Source organism: Ylistrum balloti, unplaced genomic scaffold (genome assembly GCF_031769215.1).
Source record: "Ylistrum balloti isolate Yb309-2 unplaced genomic scaffold, AGI_CSIRO_Ybal_v1 Utg369766, whole genome shotgun sequence".
NCBI classification, from domain to species: domain Eukaryota; kingdom Metazoa; phylum Mollusca; class Bivalvia; order Pectinida; family Pectinidae; genus Ylistrum; species Ylistrum balloti.
The window spans coordinates 196,531-221,056 of NW_026781962.1; the positions used below are offsets into that span (position 1 = coordinate 196,531).

General features: G+C 33.8%; 1 protein-coding gene across 1 annotated transcript; it reads left to right on the forward strand.

Annotated features, from left to right (window-relative positions):
• The first annotated feature begins 1,342 nt into the window (after positions 1 to 1,342).
• Positions 1,343 to 15,580, forward strand: LOC132543815 (5'-nucleotidase domain-containing protein 1-like). The gene is made up of 12 exons (XM_060207334.1): positions 1,343 to 1,475; positions 2,169 to 2,260; positions 3,570 to 3,641; positions 4,409 to 4,521; positions 4,887 to 4,975; positions 5,539 to 5,623; positions 8,783 to 8,957; positions 10,326 to 10,414; positions 10,778 to 10,896; positions 12,146 to 12,310; positions 13,374 to 13,548; positions 13,947 to 15,580. Exons 1-12 carry the CDS (start codon positions 1,383 to 1,385, stop codon positions 14,063 to 14,065), a joined length of 1,386 nt encoding a protein of 461 aa, XP_060063317.1. The 5' UTR covers positions 1,343 to 1,382; the 3' UTR covers positions 14,066 to 15,580.
• The last annotated feature ends 8,946 nt before the right edge of the window (positions 15,581 to 24,526 follow it).

The following is a 24,526-nucleotide window of genomic DNA, read 5'->3' on the forward strand; positions in this document are numbered from 1 at the left end:
TGTATCACTCTGAAAGCTGTCAGGGACATTTTGATGCAGTGTCTTCTTATGGTAGCTGGTAGATACCTCACTGATCTACATTCAGGAGGTCTATTGTATACTATCCAGAACAATTAGGGTCAAGTGTCATTCCCAAGGCCACAACCACATCAGCAAAGACAGTTTCATTTTTCAGCTTCTTGAGGAACACAAATCGTCAGGAGTTAAAAAAAAAGGTCCAATGTAAAGCCGTAGATCATTTTAATCATATTACTGATTCAGGTAATAATATAAGAACAAAGTTATGTATGAGTATGGTCAATTTGAAAAAAATGAAATTATAAATCTTTTCACCACCATTCCACCAGCTTAACAAAGGAATTCCGGTGAAGTTGTGACAATATTGCAAGCAGCATTTGTCATAATAATCACAGTTTAAAGTTGATATATGAATGGTTGTCAAGTTATTTGATTACAGGTATATGATGGTATTCTGTACATTATAGGTTTTTTCACATCTACATTTCCTGTGTTGATTTAGTTTGTAGTAATTACGAGTTTAATTTTCCCTGTTCAGAGTCATAATCCAATGCCATTGAAATTTTAACTGAATATAATAAAGGGCTCAATCCGAAATGCAAACAACGTTGTTGACATAAAGTTAGTTATTCAAGTATTCAAAAGCAACATTTGGCACACTTCACTGGTCAATTGTGGTCGCGTCCGATGTTTATTTAGCGATATACACACATGCAATACATGCTTATAATGATCAGCTTACAAATATATGACGATACTTTATGTCTTCTCTGAAAATGTCAATTATTCATCGTTTTATCACAGCTTTCTTACTTTTACAATAAGGCTCGTTACACTGTGTTTAATTTATTTCACTATGATACGTTTGTTTTGACTGCAAGACACATAGAGAATTAATAATATTTTTGAGCGACATCTACAGATAAATTAGAGTTAAGTTACCAAACACAAAAGGTAATGCAAAAGAAAACGTGTTAATAGTTTGAATACATTTGCTTTAATTTTGATTGATTTTGTGTACTCCCTTAATAAAAAGTACAAACATCAGTTTTCAAATCACCATCGTAAAACATGTCGGTAACCATTTGACAACAGGGAATTTCAGCAGCATATATCTCAAAATGTGATGCATTAATTACCTTTATTGTTATCCCGGACACTTATCGTATTAGTCCCTCAGGTGTCATAAACATTTCCATATACCTTTTTGTCCCACCACCTGTCGTTGTCACCACCGCGGCTTCCGTTGTCAGGAAGTTCTCTGGCGCCCCCTATCGGTGATAAATTAAACGGTAACCTTTCGGAACCTTTGGCTCGTCTCCGTATACATAAATCTAGAAATATTACCGGCAGAAACGTAAACAATGGCTGAGACTTTCTGTTTGTCCGATTTTGATGCATATGGATTCGATATGGACCACACTCTAGCTAAATACAAGCTTGGCAACTTGATGCAGGTACACCAAAAAGTGACAGGTCTTATATTTTAGATTGTCAGCACATTTATGTCACAGAGAAGGACTTTGATATCAACACGTGCTCAATGGTTTCTCGGTCATGTTTCCTTTACAGTGTTTTGCGATCAGGTGTTGAACCATGACTATCCATCATTGCATCATTCTGTGTATTCTGGAGAACATAAAATGACAAATATCAGATGCACTCTAGGCCTCTATGATTACAGTGAATCACATTATTTAAGAAGAATGTATTTAGTTAAAATGAATAACAGTCGACTATCGTCTCGACATCGGTTCCAGGCCGTTATGTATTTCGGAGCGACCAATTTGTCGAGCCGAATCACATGAACTATAGACTTGCGTGACCTCGCGCCCTGAATTTGGTTGCTGTAACATGTGACGCTTCTTGAAAAAATAAAAATTGTAATTTGAACCATTCACAATAAAATATTGAGTATATATTTCATCGGCAAATCTGTGTATTTTTTCTTAATACACTTTTTTACATGTCAAACATCCTCCTAGGTATGATGAAATAACCTATCAATCCATCCTCACATGCCAATGTTTTGTCTGTCATCGGCGATTCTATGTAATACATGTGTACTTCTACATGACCATAACACATACAAAATATGTTTTGTATATAATAGTCAGAACCCTTCAGATAAGTGTGATCTTTCTTTTCAGTTGAGTTATGAAGCAACTTGTGATTGTTTAATCCACAAATATGGCTACAGTCCCAAACTTAAAGATGACATTCATCTACACAAAGACTTCATGTACGTATAATTTGCTTACCATACAAAGGTAAATCTAGGGAAAAATAGCTTATAGATCATAAATAGAAAGTGATATTTGATATTTTTTTCATTTTATGAAATTATGAACATTATTGACTGTACAAAAAATCAGCTCTTAAATATTCTGTGAAATCTCTATATTTTCATTTTATGGTATTTTCTCATACTTCAATGTACACATGCTTTGATTTTACATCAGACATTTTCTTAACACTTCAGAAACCCAGTCAGGAGCCTACCTCTATAGTCACTTTATTGCTTGTACAATAATTACATACTGAAGAGTGTTACCAAGACCTGCCTATTATGGGTCCATATTTACAAAGGATTGTTTAAATATGGTATAAGGAGTTGTTTTTTACATGGGGATACACTGGTACAGTGTATTAGCAGTTTTGTGGTACATTAAAATGGTCACAAACTTGTAGTGTAACACACTTGTATAAGATGTCCTTTTACATACAGAGCATGAAATTTTCATTTGTGTAAATATAATTTGATTGTTTTAAAAGAGAACCATTAAAAAATTTTATCCACAAAAATTACTAGGTATACAGTATCTGTTATTCATTAAGAGAAGGCCACAGGTATATTTGCCAGGGAAATTTAAAATTGAAAATGCAGTAAAACTTTTCTCTGTGATTCATGAATTTTCTGAGCAAAGCAAAAAGATGAAAACATGAAATTTGATGCTTTAAGAACTGAACCACTGGTTGGTTATGAACTGAACTGCTGGTTGGTTATGAAGTGAACCGCTGGTTGGTTATGAACTGAACTGCTGGTTGGTTATGAACTGAACCACTGGTTGGTTATAAAGTGAACTGCTGGTTGGTTATGAAGTGAACTGCTGGTTGGTTGTGAAGTGTGAACTGAACCACTGGTTGGTTATGAAGTGAACCGCTGGTTGGTTATGAACTGAACTGCTGGTTGGTTATTAACTGAACCACTTGTTGGTTATGAAGTGAATCGCTTGTTGGTTATTAACTGAACCACTGGTTGGTTATGAAGTGAACCACTGGTTGGTTATGAACTGAACTGCTGGTTGGTTACACATTGTCCTTATCCGTGACTCTTCCTATCATAAGGGTGTTTCTTACCAACTAACCTCCATGTTCTGCTGACTAGAGTTTCAGCAGCCCTTGACCTCTATCTGAAATAGAAAAGTACACCTAATCACCTGTTTAATTAAGTACTACAGTCAAACCAGATGTCACCTGTAATCGTCATATATGTATGCATGACTGCTTTTAGACAAATTTTGATACCTTTTATAAATTTTCCTTTTCAGATGCAAGGGCTTGTTTCTGGATGCGGAACGTGGAAACATACTAAAACTATCACACGATGGAAAAATTCTCAGGTATGATCCTTATAATGAGTGTTGATACAAGTATTTATTTGATATATTGGTTATGCACTTGATATTTTCCGATATAAAAAACACGTCTTTGGGAAAAATCTATGCAAAAATAGATGAGAACATAGATGGTTCTAAACCATGAAATAATTTTTTAATTTTCGAATGTTAATTTTTCCCTTGAACCCTAAATCTGTTCAATCAAAAAGTAAAAGATGGTGGTCCTGTTCTCCATGATACCTCAGTTGGTGTAGCATTGACCTACATAGCCTCTGGTGATGATCGGAGATGTGAGCTTCAAGGCTTCCATGGCGGTTTGTGTTTCTCAGAGAGCTGAGAAATACTGACCAGTCCTTGCTGTCATGGCTCGCTCCATGGACAAGACACTTTACCCTAATTGCTCTGGATGGCATGTAATTGGCCTTCCATATGTTGTTCAGTGCAGTAGACACCAGCTTCTACTAGGTACCCCATCTCAAAATGGCTATGTATATGACTGTCATGTGATATTAATTCCAGGAAACAAACAAATTAAAAAATTTTGTCGTAAATTTTCTACCTCATTTTAGATCAACAATTTACATCTTTTGTGTGAAGCAATGTTTTAAAAACTTATATTAATCCAGATCTGATATTGGAAATTGAAAATAGAAATATTCATTTGTCGACCACATTATATTTATTTTGATTGTAACAGGAAACAACTTTTAATGCTATGTCACTAGAGTATTGATTTTGAACTGCAACAAACAAAGGAATTTGATTTGTAGGGCGAGTCACGGGACACGGATGATGTCTGAAAAGGAAATGGCGTCTGTGTATGGGGAAGATCTCCACTGGGAGCACTTCCACGAAGTCCAGCGGGATGTGAAATGTACAGGAGGTGTGACTATGTTTGTCCATTTTATCATCAGTGATTGTGTTGTTTTACTGGGATTGTCTCTTGCTTCTCAGGTCAACCAGAAAGTTTCATGACATTTACTTGTGTTTTGTAAATTCCCTGATAATGTGTGTTTTTTTATCATTTTAGAATATTGAGATATTTCCAAGTTCTGGAAGAAAAGAGAGATTGTCATTTAATCAAGAAACATTTGTTCATTTAGTTTGAAATTTTTTATTATTCATGAACAGATTTCTTAGAAATCCTGAGTTTAAATTTATTTTTTCAAATCTTAGCAAAAAGTGAAGTGTTTTTTTAAGCCATGAAAGTAAAATTCTATTTTTTGTAATTTTTTTTCTTTGGAACAGCTGGATTTAAATTTCGGTTCTTTGAAAACTATTTTGATGTACCAGGTGCAGTGATATGCGCACATATAGTGGACACATTGGATGAAGAGGTCTGTGCTTTTCTGCTCTTCTTTTTATCTACAAAAATTAAATATTGATTAAAGTTGGAACTGAAATATTGATTGATATTGATTAATTAGCAATCAATAATCTGATAAGATATCTTGGAATCTTTTCAATTAACACAGCTACTGTTAAAGAAATTGAATGACAATACTCAACAAGGGTTTGAAATTAAGAAAAGTTCAATTTTCAGAACTCCGCCTCTGTCATGTACCATACTGATCCTAAAATAAGCCCATCCCTCAAAATAAGCTTTCCCATATTTAATGAAGTTTAGTATAATTGTATCAAATACAATTTTTATGACTTTGGATAAAAGTTTATATCTTGGCTCCTTGAATTTATTATATGATCATCATGGAACCATCGCCTCAAAAACTGCAAACACAAATCACATCAAAGCATGTTTCCACATACCAGATGCGGCTAGACTTGTAATTTTCAAAATAATAAATTTGAGAATGTGTATTTACAAAAATTGTCTGTCATATTTTTTTGTTTCCAAACATATTTCAGCTCATTTTAGCTATCAAATTTGTTTTGTGTTTAGGCTGGTAAACCTCTGGACATGTATGACTTCTGGGAGGATGTCGTAGGCGCGTTCACCACAAATTTTATTCCAACAGCCTTCACAGGTATGATAAAAAAGAATGTTGAAAGACTCTCATGTAGATTTAGTGTATTGATTTTGGAACAGAAATTTTAAAACTTTAATTTGTACACAGAGTTTAAATAGAGATATTGTGTCATCTACACCCCTGTCGTGTAACCCAGTTGAAATGGTTCAGGTGGTCTGGAATTATCCCACTCTACATGAACACATATGTACCGAATGTTGAACCTGACACATGTAAAGCTCAAAATGCACAGTTTCAGAATTTCCTGTTGAGTATAAAACAATAAACCGAAATTAAGATACCATCCATTTCACTCATACTTAATAGCACAGAAATATGCACCGACTCTTCATTATGCTGAAATTCTGAAAACTACTGATAATCATCGAGTCAGTTTCGGACAGAAACAGGTGGACCCCTCAATCTGCACATGCCAAATATTCCGCAGTCTAGCCTTAATCCCAAATTGTACCTGGCATTTTCTTGCAGGTTTAACTGGTCCAACCATTTCAACTGCTTATGTGAAAGTGACTCTAGTCTGCATACACTTTGTATAGTAGCACTATTTTGTTGTTTTCTAATAAATCATATGAGATCATACTCTTAACTTCACTGTAGCATGCCTAATCACAATCCTGCTTCACTGATCCAAATAACCTGTCTCATCTGACTGCTATTGGACACAATATATTTGCCTCATAACCTGTCTAAACTGACCACTATTGGACATAATACATTGACCTCATTACCTGTCTAAACTGACCATAATTGGACACAATATATTTACCTCATTACCTGTCTAAAATGACCACATTGGACACAATACATTGACCTCATAACCTGTCTAAACTGACCACTATTGGACACAATACATTGACCTGATAACCTGTCTAAACTGACCAGTATTGGACACAATACATTTACCTCATAACCTGTCTAAAATGACCACTATTGGACACAATACATTGACCCGATAACCTGTCTAAACTGACCACTATTGGACACAATACATTGACCTGATAACCTGTCTAAACTGACCAGTTTTGGACACAATACATTGACCTGATAGCCTGTCTAAACTGACCACTATTGGACACAATACATTGACCTGATAACCTGTCTAAACTGACCAGTATTGGACACAATACATTGACCTGATAACCTGTCTAAACTGACCACTATTGGACACAATACATTGACCTAATAACCTGTCTAAACTGACCAGTATTCGACACAATACATTTACCTGATAACCTGTCTAAACTGACCAGTATTGGACATAATACATTGACCTGATAACCTGTCTAAACTGACCAGTTTTGGACACAATACATTGACCTGATAGCCTGTCTAAAATGACCACTATTGGACACAATACATTGACCTCATAACCTGTCTAAACTGACCAGTATTGGACACAATACATTGACCTGATAACCTGTCTAAACTGACCACTATTGGACACAATACATTGACCTAATAACCTGTCTAATCTGACCAGTATTCAACACAATACATTTACCTCATAACCTGTCTAAACTGACCAGTATTGAACATAATACATTGACCTCATAACCTGTCTAAACTGATCAGTATTGGACAATACATTGACCTGATAACCTGTCTAAACTGACCATTATTCGAAGCAATACATTTACCTGATAACCTGTCTAAAATGACCACTATTGGACATAATACATTGACCTGATAACCTGTCTAAACTGACCACTATTGGACACCATATATTGACCTCATAGCCTGTCTAAACTGACCAGTATTGGACACAATACATTGACCTGATAACCTGTCTAAACTGACCACTATTGGACACAATACATTGACCTAATAACCTGTCTAAACTGACCAGTATTCGACACAATACATTTACCTCATAACCTGTTTAAACTGACCAGTATTGGACATAATACATTGACCTGATAACCTGTCTAAACTGACCAGTATTGGACAATACATTGACCTGATAACCTGTCTAAACTGACCAGTTTTGGACACAATACATTGACCTGATAGCCTGTCTAAAATGACCACTATTGGACACAATACATTGACCTCATAACCTGTCTAAACTGACCAGTATTGGACACAATACATTGACCTGATAACCTGTCTAAACTGACCACTATTGGACACAATACATTGACCTAATAACCTGTCTAATCTGACCAGTATTCAACACAATACATTTACCTCATAACCTGTCTAAACTGATCAGTATTGGACAATACATTGACCTGATAACCTGTCTAAACTGACCATTATTCGAAGCAATACATTTACCTGATAACCTGTCTAAACTGACCACTATTGGACATAATACATTGACCTGATAACCTGTCTAAACTGACCACTATTGGACACAATACATTGACCTAATAACCTGTCTAATCTGACCAGTATTCAACACAATACATTTACCTCATAACCTGTCTAAACTGATCAGTATTGGACAATACATTGACCTGATAACCTGTCTAAACTGACCATTATTCGAAGCAATACATTTACCTGATAACCTGTCTAAAATGACCACTATTGGACATAATACATTGACCTCATAACCTGTCTAAACTGATCAGTATTGGACAATACATTGACCTGATAACCTGTCTAAACTGACCATTATTCGAAGCAATACATTTACCTGATAACCTGTCTAAAATGACCACTATTGGACATAATACATTGACCTGATAACCTGTCTAAACTGACCACTATTGGACACCATATATTGACCTCATAGCCTGTCTAAACTGACCAGTATTGGACACAGTACATTGACCTCATTACCTGTCTAAACTGACCAGCATTGGACACCATACGTTGACCTGATAACCTGTCTAAATGGACTCCATGTAGTACTAAACATATAGGTCATATATTTTACCCTTTATCATTGTTTATCACAGTTGTTGATGCATATTGTTGGTTTATACACACAAAACAAAACAAAACCAGATTGAGAATGCCATTTTTCTTCTGTCATCCTGTAGAGTTTAGTTTTATTTTTCCTTGTATATCAAACAGGATGTCAGATTTTTAAGGTGTCAGAGTTGACATTTTTCAACTTTTCATGGATTCTTGCAATGAAGGGACCCGAATGGAAAGACACAATAAATAAAAAAAAATAAAAGATTTCATTTTTTTTTTGATTTTCAGATAACTCTGGTTGGTTTTATCCAGAATTAAAGACGAATACCAAGAACTATTTTCAGGAGTGTAGCCAAGGTGTTAAACAATGGCTGACAGATCTACGACAGAAAGATAAAGTAGTTTTTCTTATGACCTCTTCAGGGTACAGTTTTGCAAGTTTGGTAATGGAAGTAATACTTGGGTAAGTCTGTGCATTGATCATCAGATTTGTGCTCATTCAAATAAATCTTATTTTGTTCTTTTTGTAATACAGAGTTATCTGCTCTTGTGAACAGTAATTGATTGTTACCACATTTCTTTGTGTGATACTAACGTCATAGAATTATGAGAGAAATTATGTAATTTTCTCACACAAACTAATGACATAACACTCAATACCTGCACACAAGAGCAGATAACTCTGCATCGTGAAAAGACAGAATATCGCAACGTACAGGATGTTTTAGTGCTTACATTGTCGCATTCACTAGACAACATGACCTGTGATTTAGATAGAGTTGTGGAGTGTATGAATGGTTATCAAACAGACAATTTTTGTCTCACTCAATTTTTCAAACTAGAGGTACATACAAAAATCTATTTACATATGTATTTACTTATCAATCTGAAAAAAATATGCAAATATGTATTCTTTTTTATTCAAATCTGACAAATCAAAAACTGAAACAATTATATATTATACAAATATGTAACTTTTTTTCTTGATTGACAAATTGAATTTTGAAATTTCATTGTATGTTTATGTCTAAAAATAACTTTTAAAAAAAGTTCATTTCCCTTCAAAATAGGAAGGGTAGATAAATAGGGTGTGTAATTATCAAAATTCAGATCCACAGACTTTACGAATTTCCAATAGTGTACAGAACATGATGAAGAGGACTACTGTCCAGAGGTCAAGAAAAAGCTTTCACACGGTTCATACGGTTCACACGGTTCATCAGTGATGCTATACCTTACAATAGGAAGACCCACAAAGACAAAAAACCTATAACCAACCAACCATAACCCTGCTTTCTTGTACTTTTGAATGTATACCTCTTTGTCAAGCTTTCACACATGGACTTGAAATCTTTCCAATACAATTGTATTGACTAGTCTATGTATGTGAAGGTGAAACCAAAGACCCAAACCCTTTGTTACAAAATAAATTCTCCAAACTCCAAAATTTTTCATGTCATGAATAGTGTTTAAAATTATTATTCTACTGACGTACTTTTCCTAACTAGTAATTATCACTTACTGGAAATTTATACACTTCAATGAAATTACTTTTCCTGCACAAAACTTTCAGGAAAAATCAAATAGATTTCCCATTGAAAATTCTTTGTGGATAGGGAATGAAAAAAAAAATTGAGTTTCTTTCTGTAAGGAGACAGTGGTGGAACAAACCTGTACAAAAATTAATCACTGGACAGAATAAAAAGTATAGCAACAGACTAATCATTTAGTCGAGGGTGATTAATCCAGTTAATTTTATTACAAACATGTGTTTTAATATATTTTAGTTTTTGATTTGGCGACACATATTTTTTGTTTTCTTGTCTTTCAGTACAGAATGGCAGTCGTATTTTGATCTCTCTCTTTTCAATGCCAGAAAACCTGCATTTTTTATAAACAGAACACCATTTTTGAATATAGGTAAGAAAGATTTTATCCAAAAGCTCATATATTTAGTTTCAAATTTAGAGGTTGTTGCAGACAGAAATACTAGATAACATGTAAATGTACATTGTACAAGTGGTAAAAGCAACCACGTTCGCAAATATATAAAATATGTGCTGTTACCTTAAGGTTGTAGCAAGCACGTTACAAATATGAGAAAACAAGATTCCATAAAAAAAATAATAATAATAAAAATTTTAAAAAATCAATTATTGCATTTATTTTGAAATAGTCGAAATAAGAATTCAAAACTATTGTGTTATATCTTTAATGGAATATTTTTGATGTCCAAGATTTTCCCAACATATAGTAGGCCTGGATTTAAAAAATGTTTTTCAGATGATGGAATTGAAGGAAAGCCTGTAAAGACACTGAAAAAAAATGAGTGTTTTTCTCAGGGCAACTTGGATGATCTCACAGCATTTTTATCTTCACAGACAAACAAGGAACAGCCCAAGGTAAACTTGACAGCAAGTTCTTACCCTACACAATGCAAGAGTAATGTCTTTCTTTTCTAACATCTGGCATTAAAGCTGAGCACAATGTGCTATCTGGATAGAAACAACCTGATATACTGTGGATTCATTTTATTTCGTGGGGGTCCAATTTTCGTTGTTTTCGTGGATGAGCAAATCCACGAATTTAAAAACACAACGAAATATGAACTACTTACTAAAGTAAGTCTTATATTGGTCTGTTCTGGGGACACAGATACCTCAGCTGCTTGGCTGATCAGCACGAGACTTGTACGAGACTGTCCACAGAACAGACCCATGTTTTATAATTTCTCATATAAAAAAACCAGTACCAGATTGTAAGTTGAAACCTATTCATTCATTGTGCCATCATTACTGTCGCTTGAAATGTGAGTGGAAATTGATGATGTTGACAATTTGTGACACGCTACGTAAAATGATGTTGACAGTTTGTGACACGCTACGTAAATTGATGATGTTGGCAATTTGTGACACACTACGTAAAATGATGATGTTGACAGTTTGTGACACGCTACGTAAATTGATGATGTTGACAACTTGTGACACACTACGTAAAATGATGATGTTGACAATTTGTGACACGCAACGTAAATTGATGATGTTGACAATTTGTGACACGCTACATAAAATGATGATGTTGACAATTTGTGACACGCTACGTAAATTGATGATGTTGACAATTTGTGACACGGTACATAAAATGATGACGTTGACAATTTGATGATGCTACACCTTGGTGGGTAGTGTTCTGGCATGTTACGGATGACTTCACCAACTGTGTGTCGGGTAGAGTTATCCGATCTCTGGCAACCAGTAGTGTTCCACTGATATATGTTTGATCAATTGTCTCAGGTGAGGACTGGGCTGGCAACAGCAAAAGTAAGATGTTACAGAACATCAGTCCAAGACTGACAGATGTTGATCTAAAACTTGATAGTATCAACAGATTCTATTTCACATGTATAGTTTTGTCAAAATAGCATAAAAATTTTATTTAGCGTTTTCATTTCCGAATTCTTCTATTCGGCTAAATGCTTGGCTTTTCAGGTTATCCATTAAAATTAAAAAGAAAAACCATATATTTGGTGCAAAGCTGAGGCAGAACAGAAAAGCATTTCATGTACAAGTTAGGTCAAGAGTTGATAATATTCTTGGCTTGCTGATCAAATAATTGCAGGAAAAATTTATGTTGAATTTTCTTTCATGCCAGGTTGTATACTTTGGTGACAGTCTGTGTTCTGACAGCTTTCCAGCCAGAACGTATGCTGGTTGGAGTGTGGTTCTTGTCTTGGAGGAGATGGAGGCTGAGGGATACCATTTAACAAAACACGATCTGGAATGTGACAATGAACAACCTACCAGTAAAGCTAGAAAGGTGATGACATGTATTATGGTTTTCTATGATCAGTACAATATTATCATAACCCTTCGTGAAATGTTTTGTGGCTTTGAGCATTTTCCTATCCACCTTTGTGTCCGATTTATCTATAAATGTGTATGGTTTTTGCAGCAGACATGTATATTGTATAACCTTGCAGTATGCTTGCATTATTACGGCTTTTCACTAACTGGTGAAAAGAACTATTGTTTTTGTTATGTTTCTTATTCTTATTATTCTTCTTCCAATATTGTGGGTTCGTAATCTTTTAAATTATTAAAGCTAGACATACAGTCTATTCACCTATTTGTAGATACGTATATGAAGTTGTCGATGCCGATTTTTTAAGTAGGTCAAAAATCCAATATGGCCGCCATGACGTCATAAGTTAAAAACTTTAAAAAGGCAATATCTCGAAAACCATTGATTGTACAGAGTTTGTGCAATAATTATTTATTTGTAGAGAATTTCCATATCTAATTTTTTCTCATGCCATATTAATACAAAATATGTCAAATAAAAAAGCTTGCTGCGGGGTAAAGTTTTCAAAATTTAACAAATTTTTTTCTTTTTTTTCAATTTTGAACTTTCTTGAAATTTTCTTCTTCAAATCGATGCAGAACATCCTTCCGATGAATTAAGTGTTTTGTTTTTCGTTGAGTCTGTCCGGTATCCAAGATTGTCGCCAAAGAAGTGAAAAACCCGCAAAATTGTTAGCAACAATTTCTAGTTTACTTGTAAATTGCTAAAACTGAAATCAGACTGAAGAATTTAAATGTGAATTGAAATCTGGAAAATATGAATCAAAAGTGACAAAGTGTAATAACAATGTTTGATACTGTAAATTAAGATATTTTAGATTAATCAAATTTTCGTGGGTATTTTTTGGGGGGGGAAATCATTTTAGTGGGCACTTCATTTTGTGTATGAATACTGTATAGCTCAATTAATCTGCATGTGCAATTTTAACAGTTGTGGTCATTAGAATTTGTGGTTAAATAAAACCCCCATGAATATGAACAATTCCACAGTATTTGATAACCAGATTTTAATTTTGTAGGTTAATATTGACATTGATCCAGAAGAAGAATCATTCCTACTGTCAAAAATGTGGGGCTCATTTTTCTATCATGAGAAGGAAGATAAGAAACATGACAGAAGTATGAACACGTTCTGGGGACGCTTAGTGAGTCAGTACAACGCAATAGCCATACCAATCATAGAGTATATCGCAGGTAAGTGTATAATGTCTAGCCTCTCTGTCTAATGCCTGCAATCAATATCTACCTTTATTCAAAACTGTATTCCAAACTACAAGTCCTAATGCCTGTACCATATGTTTCATGAAAATATGTTGTTTTACGTAAGAATGTTAAAGTGAGTGTTTTTTTCTAGTTAAAACAGGCCTTGATTACTAGTATTTAATTATGTGTATGTGATGGGCCTCCTGTATGTTGTTCAGTGAGGTAGTCACTAGCTGTACTATAAGGAGATCCCGCCTTAGGTTGACGCTGTCTGTTATGTCTTAAGGCAAGATGGCATGTGACAGGCGTCTCATATGTTTTTTCAGCAAGATAGCCACCAACATCTGAAAGGAGACCCTTGTCATGACTATTTTATCTTTTTATTTTAGGTATGCCCATTAACCATGTGTACACAAGGTTTGGACGGGAGGTCGGGAGTACTACTGGCTTCCATCCTGCCAAACCAAAGCCACTGATAGCCAACATAGGACCAGAGACCTCAAACTAGTTCTGAATATTTTTACACTACACTTCACCGTGAGCATCTTCAGAACATTTTGCTTCAGTGTATATTTCCAATACTACAGACATTTTTTAATAACATCATGATATCATAAAGTGGATAAAGCCATTTCTTGTTATAACATGAAGATGAAACATGTTACTTAACATTTCTTATCTTTATTTACCTGGTAGTAATATTGTATTATATACAGAGGTTCTAACAAATGACATTCGTATGAAATTTTATTTTCATCATGATTAATTAAAGGGACGAAGGACAAAAATATATATCTTACTCCCTACTTGTGTCCATTAATTTTTTAGGCTGGTTGGGAAAACAAAATGGCTGACAGGTAGCCATCTTGGATTTGACAATTGAAGTTTGTCATTGGTATTTCCTCAGAAGGAATGGAAGAATGTTTGAACTTGGTGTGCAGGCTCCCCTCAGTATCTTGTTGTGCCATTTCATATTTAGGTTTGATTGGGAACTAATGACAGTCTGCCATCTTGGATTTTAATTATTTAAGTCTCTTATTTCTACATGTATTTGTTCAGAAGTACTTGAATGATATTTTTGAAACTTGTTGTACATATTGTAGGTTCATCATGGTCCCATTTTGTGCCCAATGAATTATGAGACAAATCAGAATTTTAAATGTAGGTTCTCTTTGGTACCTTGCAGAGTAGAGCTCTCTGCATTTTGCCATTCATTAAAAAGTCAAACTGGCCGACAGGCAACCAACTTGGATTTGACAATTATCATTATTGCTATCACATATAAACTTTATTTATTTTACAACAATTGCAAAAACTAGCTATCAGCTTTTTGGCTCGGATGAAAGCTCATGGGGTCTTACTGTGGGAGGAGATCGGAGTACCCGGGGAAAACCCATGTGGTCAGGCAGGTGACCCCATACCTTTTCATGTCTGTTCTGGGAATCAAACCCAGGACGGCTAGGTGAAAGGGAGTGTGTTACCACTGTGCCACCAACCAATCATTATCCCTATTCTTTAACAGGAAAGTCAAATATACGTAAAAGTGATTAAATGAAAGAATGGAGGAAATAGTAGAAAAGAAGAGAAAAGATCAAAATTTTGAAGAATAAATAATGACCAAACAATGGTGGGTGTCAAGATCCCTCAGGGATCTCTTGTTTTAAATTACATTTTTAAATGACATACCTACACGTATATCTACAACACAAGTACAGTGTAAAAGACTGTTTACTATAAGAACTATATAAGATCATCACAGAATTTGCCAGATATCCCTGCCAGTTTTCCCATTAATATTTTTGTGTATATCCCACTATTGTCATATGCTAAGAAGCATTTTTCATTGACTGTGCTGGTTGGAAGTTGATTGTGATGTCATAATGTTGACAACCATGCAACCTCACGATTTGAAGATGGTGCTACAATATGGCTGCCTCTGTTTGATTTTACCCTCCATATTTTGATTTTAAAACTTGTCAAAACTTTGTGAGTTGTGCAATAAAAGATATCTTAGATTTGTTTTCAGGAGAGTTGAGATTTTATGAAAATGGTATTTAAAGTTTAATTTTCTTTTCTCAACTCATTTCATGAAATCTCCAATGAAATGAAACTTATTTAAATGTCATATATTTATCATAGAGTGAAAATGCTTATAACTTATTTCAATATGGAAGAAATTGAAGATGAAAAAAAAAATGTACACAGGACTGTTACAAAAAACACATTACAAGCGAATCAAGAGACCAATGGACAAGGGTCATCCGACTATGAAGACCTATGTATGATGTAATAACAGCACAGGTAATAGGGGACTATTATTAGATAATTAAAACAGAAATATTTGAGAAGTAAGACAAAAAGAAGAGAAAAAATTGCCTATTTCATCTTCTCAAAATTCCTTTAAAAAAAATCATCTTGATTTCACTAGTGGAGCTTGAGAGGAAGTCAATAATTTGTTTTCATGATTGGATTTTGGTCTAACTTGATCTTCTCAGATCATTTCAGACAAGTTTCAGCTGAAGATAATCGGTACAACTTGAAAAGAATTTTTAATTATGTGTTGTTGCAAAATGGCTGCCGTAGTTGCCATGTTGAACTTTTGATGAGGCCAAAAATGACAACACTTTTTCTGTGTTCTTTCCTTAACTAGGAACTAGAGAAGAAGTGTGGGATGTTGTTTTCAAGATGGTAGTCACATTGGGATTGTACCAACATGAAAATTAACAACACATCTAAAATCATTTTAGGCAATTTTCAGCTGAATTCTATTGAAAGAACTGGAGAGGAAGTTTAAAATATGTCTTACTTGAAGAAATCATGGTAGTGCAATTACGTAACCAAATTGCTGTAGTGGTTTCAATGTCAAACTTTTGACAAGGCTAAAAAATAACAATTTGTCCGTGTACATTTTTAACATCTCAACTAGCTTTGAGCTTAAATGGCAGCAGTGGAATTTGAGAAAAACATTTTAAATATGTTATCCAAGATGGCAATCGTGGTAGCCATATTGGATTTAGAATGGACTTGAAAAATCAAAAGTATACTCACAGGGGTCAGCACACGACAATGGATGAAACACAACTCCTATAGAGATAAGTCCGAGCCTTTGAGTAAGACAATAAAAGTAGCAAATTTTAAGAAAGAAGATATTTGGTCAGCCTCAAAGGAATTTAGCAGTCTGTACCAAATCATTAATATAAATTTCTGACTAGATTGAAAAAACCTATTTATCAATTAATTTGAAAAAAAACAAAGACACATGTGTATTAGAGTATATTAATAAATATTAATAAAAAATAAACAAAAAAATCAATATTGCCACTGTCAGCTTAGTTAAAGATTTGTCTACTTTTACTTACTTCATTGTAGCTAAGTGTAGTTCAGTCAATTTCATTTAAGTTAATAAATGGTGTACATTGTACTTGTAATATACCAAATAAGATATGAAAAAAATTATTGACAACATTGAAACCACTTCCTCTGGAATACTATTCGCTCTGGGTTAATTTTTATGACCTTGCATCCTGTAAATTATTTCGAAAATTTGACGCTCTGCTGTCACAGATGCTGCAAAATCTCTTTTCTTGCACGTCTGTAGCTCAACTTTGACAATTTTAATCAATTTCTGTTCAGCAATTCAGAAACGCGAGATAATGTCTTCCTAATAATCCCAGAGTTATCTCCCTTCATTTTTCCGCTCGATGATATACGCAGCCGTAAGAATTAACAGCTGATGGGCGGGGCCAAGAATGAAAAAATATATTCTATCTATTCTATGTCAATTGATTAACTGAAGTACTAGCAAATTAAGAGGCTACTGATAAAAATTTAAACTATATTCGCACTAAGTCAATTAGCCACTGACAGAGCGTAGGAACAACGAGCGATATATATATCGTCAATATTTGAAGGAAATTAAATCCTAATGCATGTCTTGCTCTGCGTTTGGCTCCTTCAATGTCGCCATGTCGTGTTTTTCGCCAAGTCTGAAGTCAAAGATCAATATAAGTTTACAGCTAATTGCCGTTAGTATTTGATCATTTTAAATACACAGCTGTATCTTTAGTTATTTTTGTCTCTTTTTTTTCTCAAAATTGAATTGAAATAATAAAAAAAAAAACATTATTTGCAATTTTGACATTTAACAGTGAATTGGGAAAGGACATTTTACATTTATATATAGCGATAAAAAGAGTTGTTTAAAGGACCAAGGACAGGGCGGTTTGAACAGTCCAACATTTTGTGATGATGGGTTAACATATAAAATTCCTGTGCATAATTCTCGTGTTATTTTCATTCAGATTACCTTTCAAACATAACTATTGTTCGGTAAGTAAAACAAGAAAACAAAAAACGCTTGAATGATATAAAGACAACACCATATATATTTTTTTTAATGAGTGGTATACTCACGTCTACGGATGCCAAGAAAGCCATCACCCCGAATGGTATTGGAAACAAGAGCAAGTTGACAATGGACAAGCAGATGTAGTTGTCTTGCCGGGAGGTTCTCTGATTAAAGTATAAAACCGTGACGATTTATTCGCTGTACACCTGTTACAGGGTTGTTTTTTTTCGTCATACGATCTACTACATGACGAATTTCAATTAAGTAAAATATGTATTATGTGTAATTTTCATTTCCAGTCCATTTATTAGATATTCCGTTTTAAACATCGACTGTACATGTCTGCAGTTTGAATTACAACTTACTCAACGGCTTTAAAAATCATGCCGATTATTTTTATTATTTTTTTTTTATGATTTCCTTATGGGAGTTTTAGCTTTTAAAACTTTTTTTTTCAAATATTTGTCTTTGGTGATTGAATTCTAAGTTACAGGACACTAGCTACCTCGTTATAATTACCCATTGTCCTAGACAAGTATGCGTTCAGAGAACATCCCTTTATCTGATATACGTAAAGCTATTTTTCGACAATAATTTCATTGTGCGAGCTATGAAACATCTGTGGTTCAACTGTGGGTTTAAATAATAACAAAATCGACCAGACGATATAGTTCAGTGCACACTAACGGAACATTCCATCGCTTTAACTTTTTTTTAAATGATTGAAGATTTTAACAATATGATTAAAAACCACGCGATGACAGAACTTTGCAAATCAAAGTAATCGTATTTTTTGTTTTCGTTCATATGTTATTGCAAATGTCACGTGTGATAAACATGGATGACAGTCGCGACATCTTGGAGGCAAATTTCCGGCAGTCTTCGGAAATCTACGTCTGGAGTAGATTTCCGGAGAATGTCCGAATTTTCCCAAAATGTTGCGTTTTAACACATGAATGAACACCGATGTTAAAATAAAGATTTGCAAGATCAAACAAAAGCAACATTTCTTTAGTTTTAAATTATCGTAAAATATTATTGGAGATAGAAAAAATTAAAAGATAACCTGTTGATCGACATAATCTACCATGAAAATGAAGCGAAGTCCAGAGCTTGATATTGTTTGACAAAGCTTAAACGTTAAGGAATTAAACTCAAGTTTTAATCACATTAGGCCTACATATCTTATACATACTTTAGCCATGGGTGGGTCCTGAATGGTCACAACAGTTGATGAAACTGCAATGAGTAAATGGGTAAATAATTTCATTTTACCGATTACAAAACGCAAATCCTGAGAACGACTCCTGTTCATCACTGGCCAAGTATTTTCAAGTGTTATAAACCTTACATGAAGTGAAGGATAATTTGTTTTTTTATACAAACCTGATAAATATATTCTGCCAAATATAAATACCATGCAAGCATACAATGAACACAAGTTTTCTGGAAATCATTAATTATGATAATTGTAATTTTTAGAAAGGAATTCAATTTTATACTGCTCATGTTCAACCAACAGCTAGGCTCATTTCAACAGCTAGGGCAATTTAATGACCGTCTCCGTGTACGTGTAAGTCTCCCTATGACACTGTGGAACTGCTGCCGAATTTCTAGCACTACTACACTGAAGTATACTGCCGAACGTGTCCAGCAGGGCACTTGCCCGGTAAGAGATTGATCTTGCTTCCGTGCATACACTATAGTGACAGTCACTGCTTTGAGAAATAAATTTTAAAAATCTAACACGGCATGTAATTTAAAACAAGCAGACATCAGTTCTTTCATACATTTGGAATAAAAAAAAAAGTAACGTTATTTATTTTGCATGACCAGAGTGCCCGTGCGACACTCTATATTTGCACGAGAAATACTAATTTCTGTTATCTAACTTGGCCAGGCACCGACTTCCCTCAGCTGATGATGATAATTACATATTTCATCAGTATACTTTTTTAATCGGTGTAGATGTATCACTATACATTAAAATATTTCTAAATGAAACCATCCTTATTTTCTACTGTGTTAATGTTGTATCATATCTTTAAAAAGAAATAATGTCGGTCATCATACCTTTGTTTAGTTCTGGTCGGAAACCGTCCCAATTATCCCACTCAGAATCTGGTGACCTCATGGTGGATTTATCTGAAATAAAACAATGCACTACAATTTTGTTTGTTGGTTTTTCCTAGCCCAGTTCTAAACTCTACTAGTATCTATTTCAGTCCATATTGCGAAGCACAACCACATTAAAAGAAAAGGAAACAGGAATTTTCGAAAACACTACACCTTCTTTCGGTTCCTGTACACCTAAAAAATCTTAAGACATTATTTTGAATTTTATGTGAAGTGATTTAGGCAAAATTTTCAGAAAAATCAGGAACCAGTCAGTTGCCATTTAGCGATCAAAAAGTAGCAGGTTCATTAAAATATTTAACGAACATAGGACCATATTCCAGTCTAATTAAATAATTGAGATATCTGTATATTCTTAAACTATTATAAGGGATCAGTAAAGTCCGTTGTGACATTCAAAATGAACTATTCAGTTAGGCGTGGTAAAAATGTTTAAATCTCCATCTGGCATAATTCTATTTATCTATTTATGTCCAGTACATCAATTACATAACTAAATGATATACAAATAAAGTTAGACAAATTGTTCGAACATTCGGAATATATTTTTAAAGTTTCTTTATCGATGACGGATCGTTTTAGAGGGTCTTCCATGACAGGATTAATCATACACTGTGTGTGCTATCGCGATAGTATACCAGATTTATACATGTATACTAGTTTATCATTACGTTCAACATTCCTAGCCGAATGCGTGTTGTTTAATTATCAGGCATCTTCTTTCAAGTACCTCCGGTGAAAATGCTATTGTCCGGGATTATTCATACGATAATTGTTTTGGGTACTTCATTTTATGATACTAAAATTATTATTATTTTTGTGATGTATGATAATTAAGTTAAATATTGTACACTCTCTATGATATATTACTTAGTTCAATATTAGTTCGATAAACTTTTTTATTTTTCTCTTCATATTATGATAATTTAAGAAATATGTTAGGGTGTAGTGCTAAATCATCCAACATAGTAATTCAATCTGTTTTAGTGCTGAATGAAGTTAAACTTCATTTATTCAGTATTTTTCATCAAATGAAATCTACATATTTAGTGTAAAATCTCAACCATATGGAGATAAGTTGTGAGAAACACATGTAAATCTCACGTAAAAATTTAGGTAAGAACAGGGCAGTTTAAATGAAACAGGATATAATTGCCTTGCAATGGTTACTTAAAACAACACCATCATGTTGTTTAAAAAAGATGTCGGCCCCGTGAAAATTTTCAACTGTTAAACAAAATTGGAAACTTCTTTATGGTTTCAAAGCTGTAGTTTTGTTGATAAAGTCTAAAATAAAATATTTTGGACGTTAATTTTGCATTTGGCGCTTTTGTTTCTTCGACTGCAGTGATTTAAAATTTTCGCTAGCCACTATTTAACCGACCTTTGACCAACCGGGGACAAACTTTTTGGATTTTGCTCTCAAGATGAGCTACAAATTTTAAATTGTTTTGTTGACAAACTTGTATTGTTCGTGTATAACGTCAATTCAAAAATATAAATAACATCAAAAACTTTGTGCCCTCTTTTTTCATCCATGTAAAATTTTGATATTTTGAAAAGTCTCTTTATTTTTCTTATATTTAAACATACAAAACAAGCATATAAAAATCGTTTAATCAATTATTTTATCGTGAATATTTTATTCTGCAATTCGACGTCAATGTCTACCAATCAATTCCTTGGAAGCTTATATGGAAAAATGAAAGTTGGAATTATATTTTATGTACGTGTTACGGTCAAAGTTTGAATCACCTCCCTTTGTCACATATCCCCCCACCCCCACTTTTTATTTTTGTTTATATCTATACAAATTTAGTCACCTTTCTCGTCTCTCAATTTCATATTCTAGTCACTCCCAGAAAGAAATCTGTATCACAGAATAAAACTTGACATCCTTTTGCACTTTTGTAAATTTAGTGGACAAAATATTTTACTGCAAGATCAAAACACGTATTAAATGTTTCTTTTCGGTTAAAATCTGATTTTAAACTTTGGAGAAGAAATCCTGTTTTTGGTCACGTTTTCAAATAAACCACGTAGACATGGCGTTAGAAAAAAAACCAACGGAAGTATATTTAAAAAAAAATGCTTAATAGACAATGAATGTTTCACGGTAGCACTTACCTGCAGTTCAAACCAATAGGTTGTAATCTATGTTAGAGGTGTTCGGTTTGAAAGTGCGCTCTCAGTTGTCATAAAATACTGAGCCGTTCTGTGATGATTGACTTTGTACGTGATCGATAGCCCCTTTTAAATGCCGTTCTACCCATTCCTCAACTTAAATACCAAAACAATGCACGTCAGTCTGAAAACAGTACACCTGCATTCTTTCCAACTTGATAAAGTAGACAAGTCGTTAGAAAAAAATACAATCGCAGATCCATACAAAAACTTGTTATCCGATAACTGTATTTTGACAAAAATACTGAAACTAATGCTTTGGATGGTCGTTTATTTTTCTAGATAAAAATAAAGAAGATTTATTAATTGACCTTATGCGCAATTGTATTAATACAATCACTTAACCTGCGTTTTTTTTTTTTTTGGTTTGTTTGTTGAAACAGTGTCCCGTGATAAGTTTGTTAGGGACGGAATCTAATATGCCAGCGGTTTAATATGTACAGTTCAAATACAAATATATCCCGTTCTATTCACACTAATGTGTGCAGCAATAGAATTCACAATGCCTTTGTACAGATCATGTTACGAAATGTTACACATCTGTTGTTATCGGAGTTTAGTATCACTGGAGTGTCGAATCAAGACCAGGCGAGTTAACTTTGTCACCAAAGTTATGCTGTATCTAACACTCTCTCACGATAACCATGTTTATACGGAGCCCGTTAACTGACATACTCCATACTTATTTTATTTCGTTTTTATTTCGAAATATTAATTCGTTTTTTCGAAATATTATTTCGTTATTTCGAAATATTAATTCGTTTTTTCGAAATATTATTTTTTCGTTATTTCGAAATATTAATTCGTTATTTCGAAATAATAATTCGTTTAAACAGAGACGTATATACGTCTCTGGTTTAAACGAAATATTAATTCGTTTTTTCGAAATATTAATTCGTTTTTTCGAAATATTATTTCGTTTTTACGAAATAATGTTTTGTTCAAAGAATATTATAAGTCGGCGGTTTAGGAACTCTCCTGTGTGAAAACAAAAAAAAAACAACTTAGTCACTGGATATAACGGCTGTGAAGTGTGTGAGGTAAGTTGTGATTTGTTTGTTATCTTATTACGTGAAATATAGGGGATATTTGAAATATCTTGTTGGGCATTTGCGTATTATAATCTAGAAAGTATATCCTCCGTCGGACGCACTTTACAATAAGGTGGTATCGTAATGAAATTACGGAATTAATAGCTGATTAGTTTTCATCTATGTGTAGCTAGGATTCCTGATCAGCTTCTGATGTTGAACTTCGACAGTTCCAGCTGGTCAGTATAACGTATCAGTATAAAAAGAGACTTTTAGATGTTGTAATTAATCAAGGAACACATTTTATAAACGATATAAATACACTATACGCTGACAGTGGTGCGCGTTTTGCTAGCTTTCATCTTCAGTAAACAGGTCAATGTTTGTAAATTTGCTGCCCAGGTTCCTGTGATATATATACTGTACATTATATCATGTCATACTCTTTTTTGTTATACAGTATTTGAATCCAGGCACCTTTAATAACTATAGTAGAGGGTGTGTCATGATACACATGTAGGCCTACATATATCATGGGCATCTGTGATATGTTATAATATGATAATGTGATAATAATTAAATTAATTAAATTAAATTAATTAAATTGAATTAATTAATACGATAATAATTATTTTAATTATATGTAAATACTATTCAATAGCTGTATTCCCACAATACAAGTCTTGATAAAAGAGGGGATGTGAAATTGAGCAATTGTAGATTTTTTTACATCAATGTAACTCAATGTAGTTTTCATTTATATACATAAATTATTAAATTTGCATTTCATTTTACATTCAGGATGGAAGAATTTTTAAAAGGTAGCGGTGTGGAAGAAAGCACCATCAACAGAATGACAGAAGATGGCGTAAGTACTATATCATATTATAAGGAATATTAATGCTGTATTAATTGCCCCACCATAAAATGAGGGGTGGGGTAGGGTTATAAATATATATTGCTTTGACCATGTCTGTTATGTCCCTTCTAGTTAAATTCCATCATTTGACAGATTTTTCTAAAAACACAAGTACCAGTACCTGTATTTCAGGTTTCTAGGGTAAAAGTCAAGGTCACTGTTTATTTATCAGATAGATACAGGGTTCCAAGGCCAAGGTCACAGTTGCTATGTAGAAAATAAGTTTAGTGCCATTTCTCTAACTCTTTCATTTCTTAGCCCGAGTGGTGCTGAGCTGTTGATACCGGGGTACACCCAGCGCTGAATTGATTGATTTCTTTACAATTATTTTTATTCTATCATAATTTATAT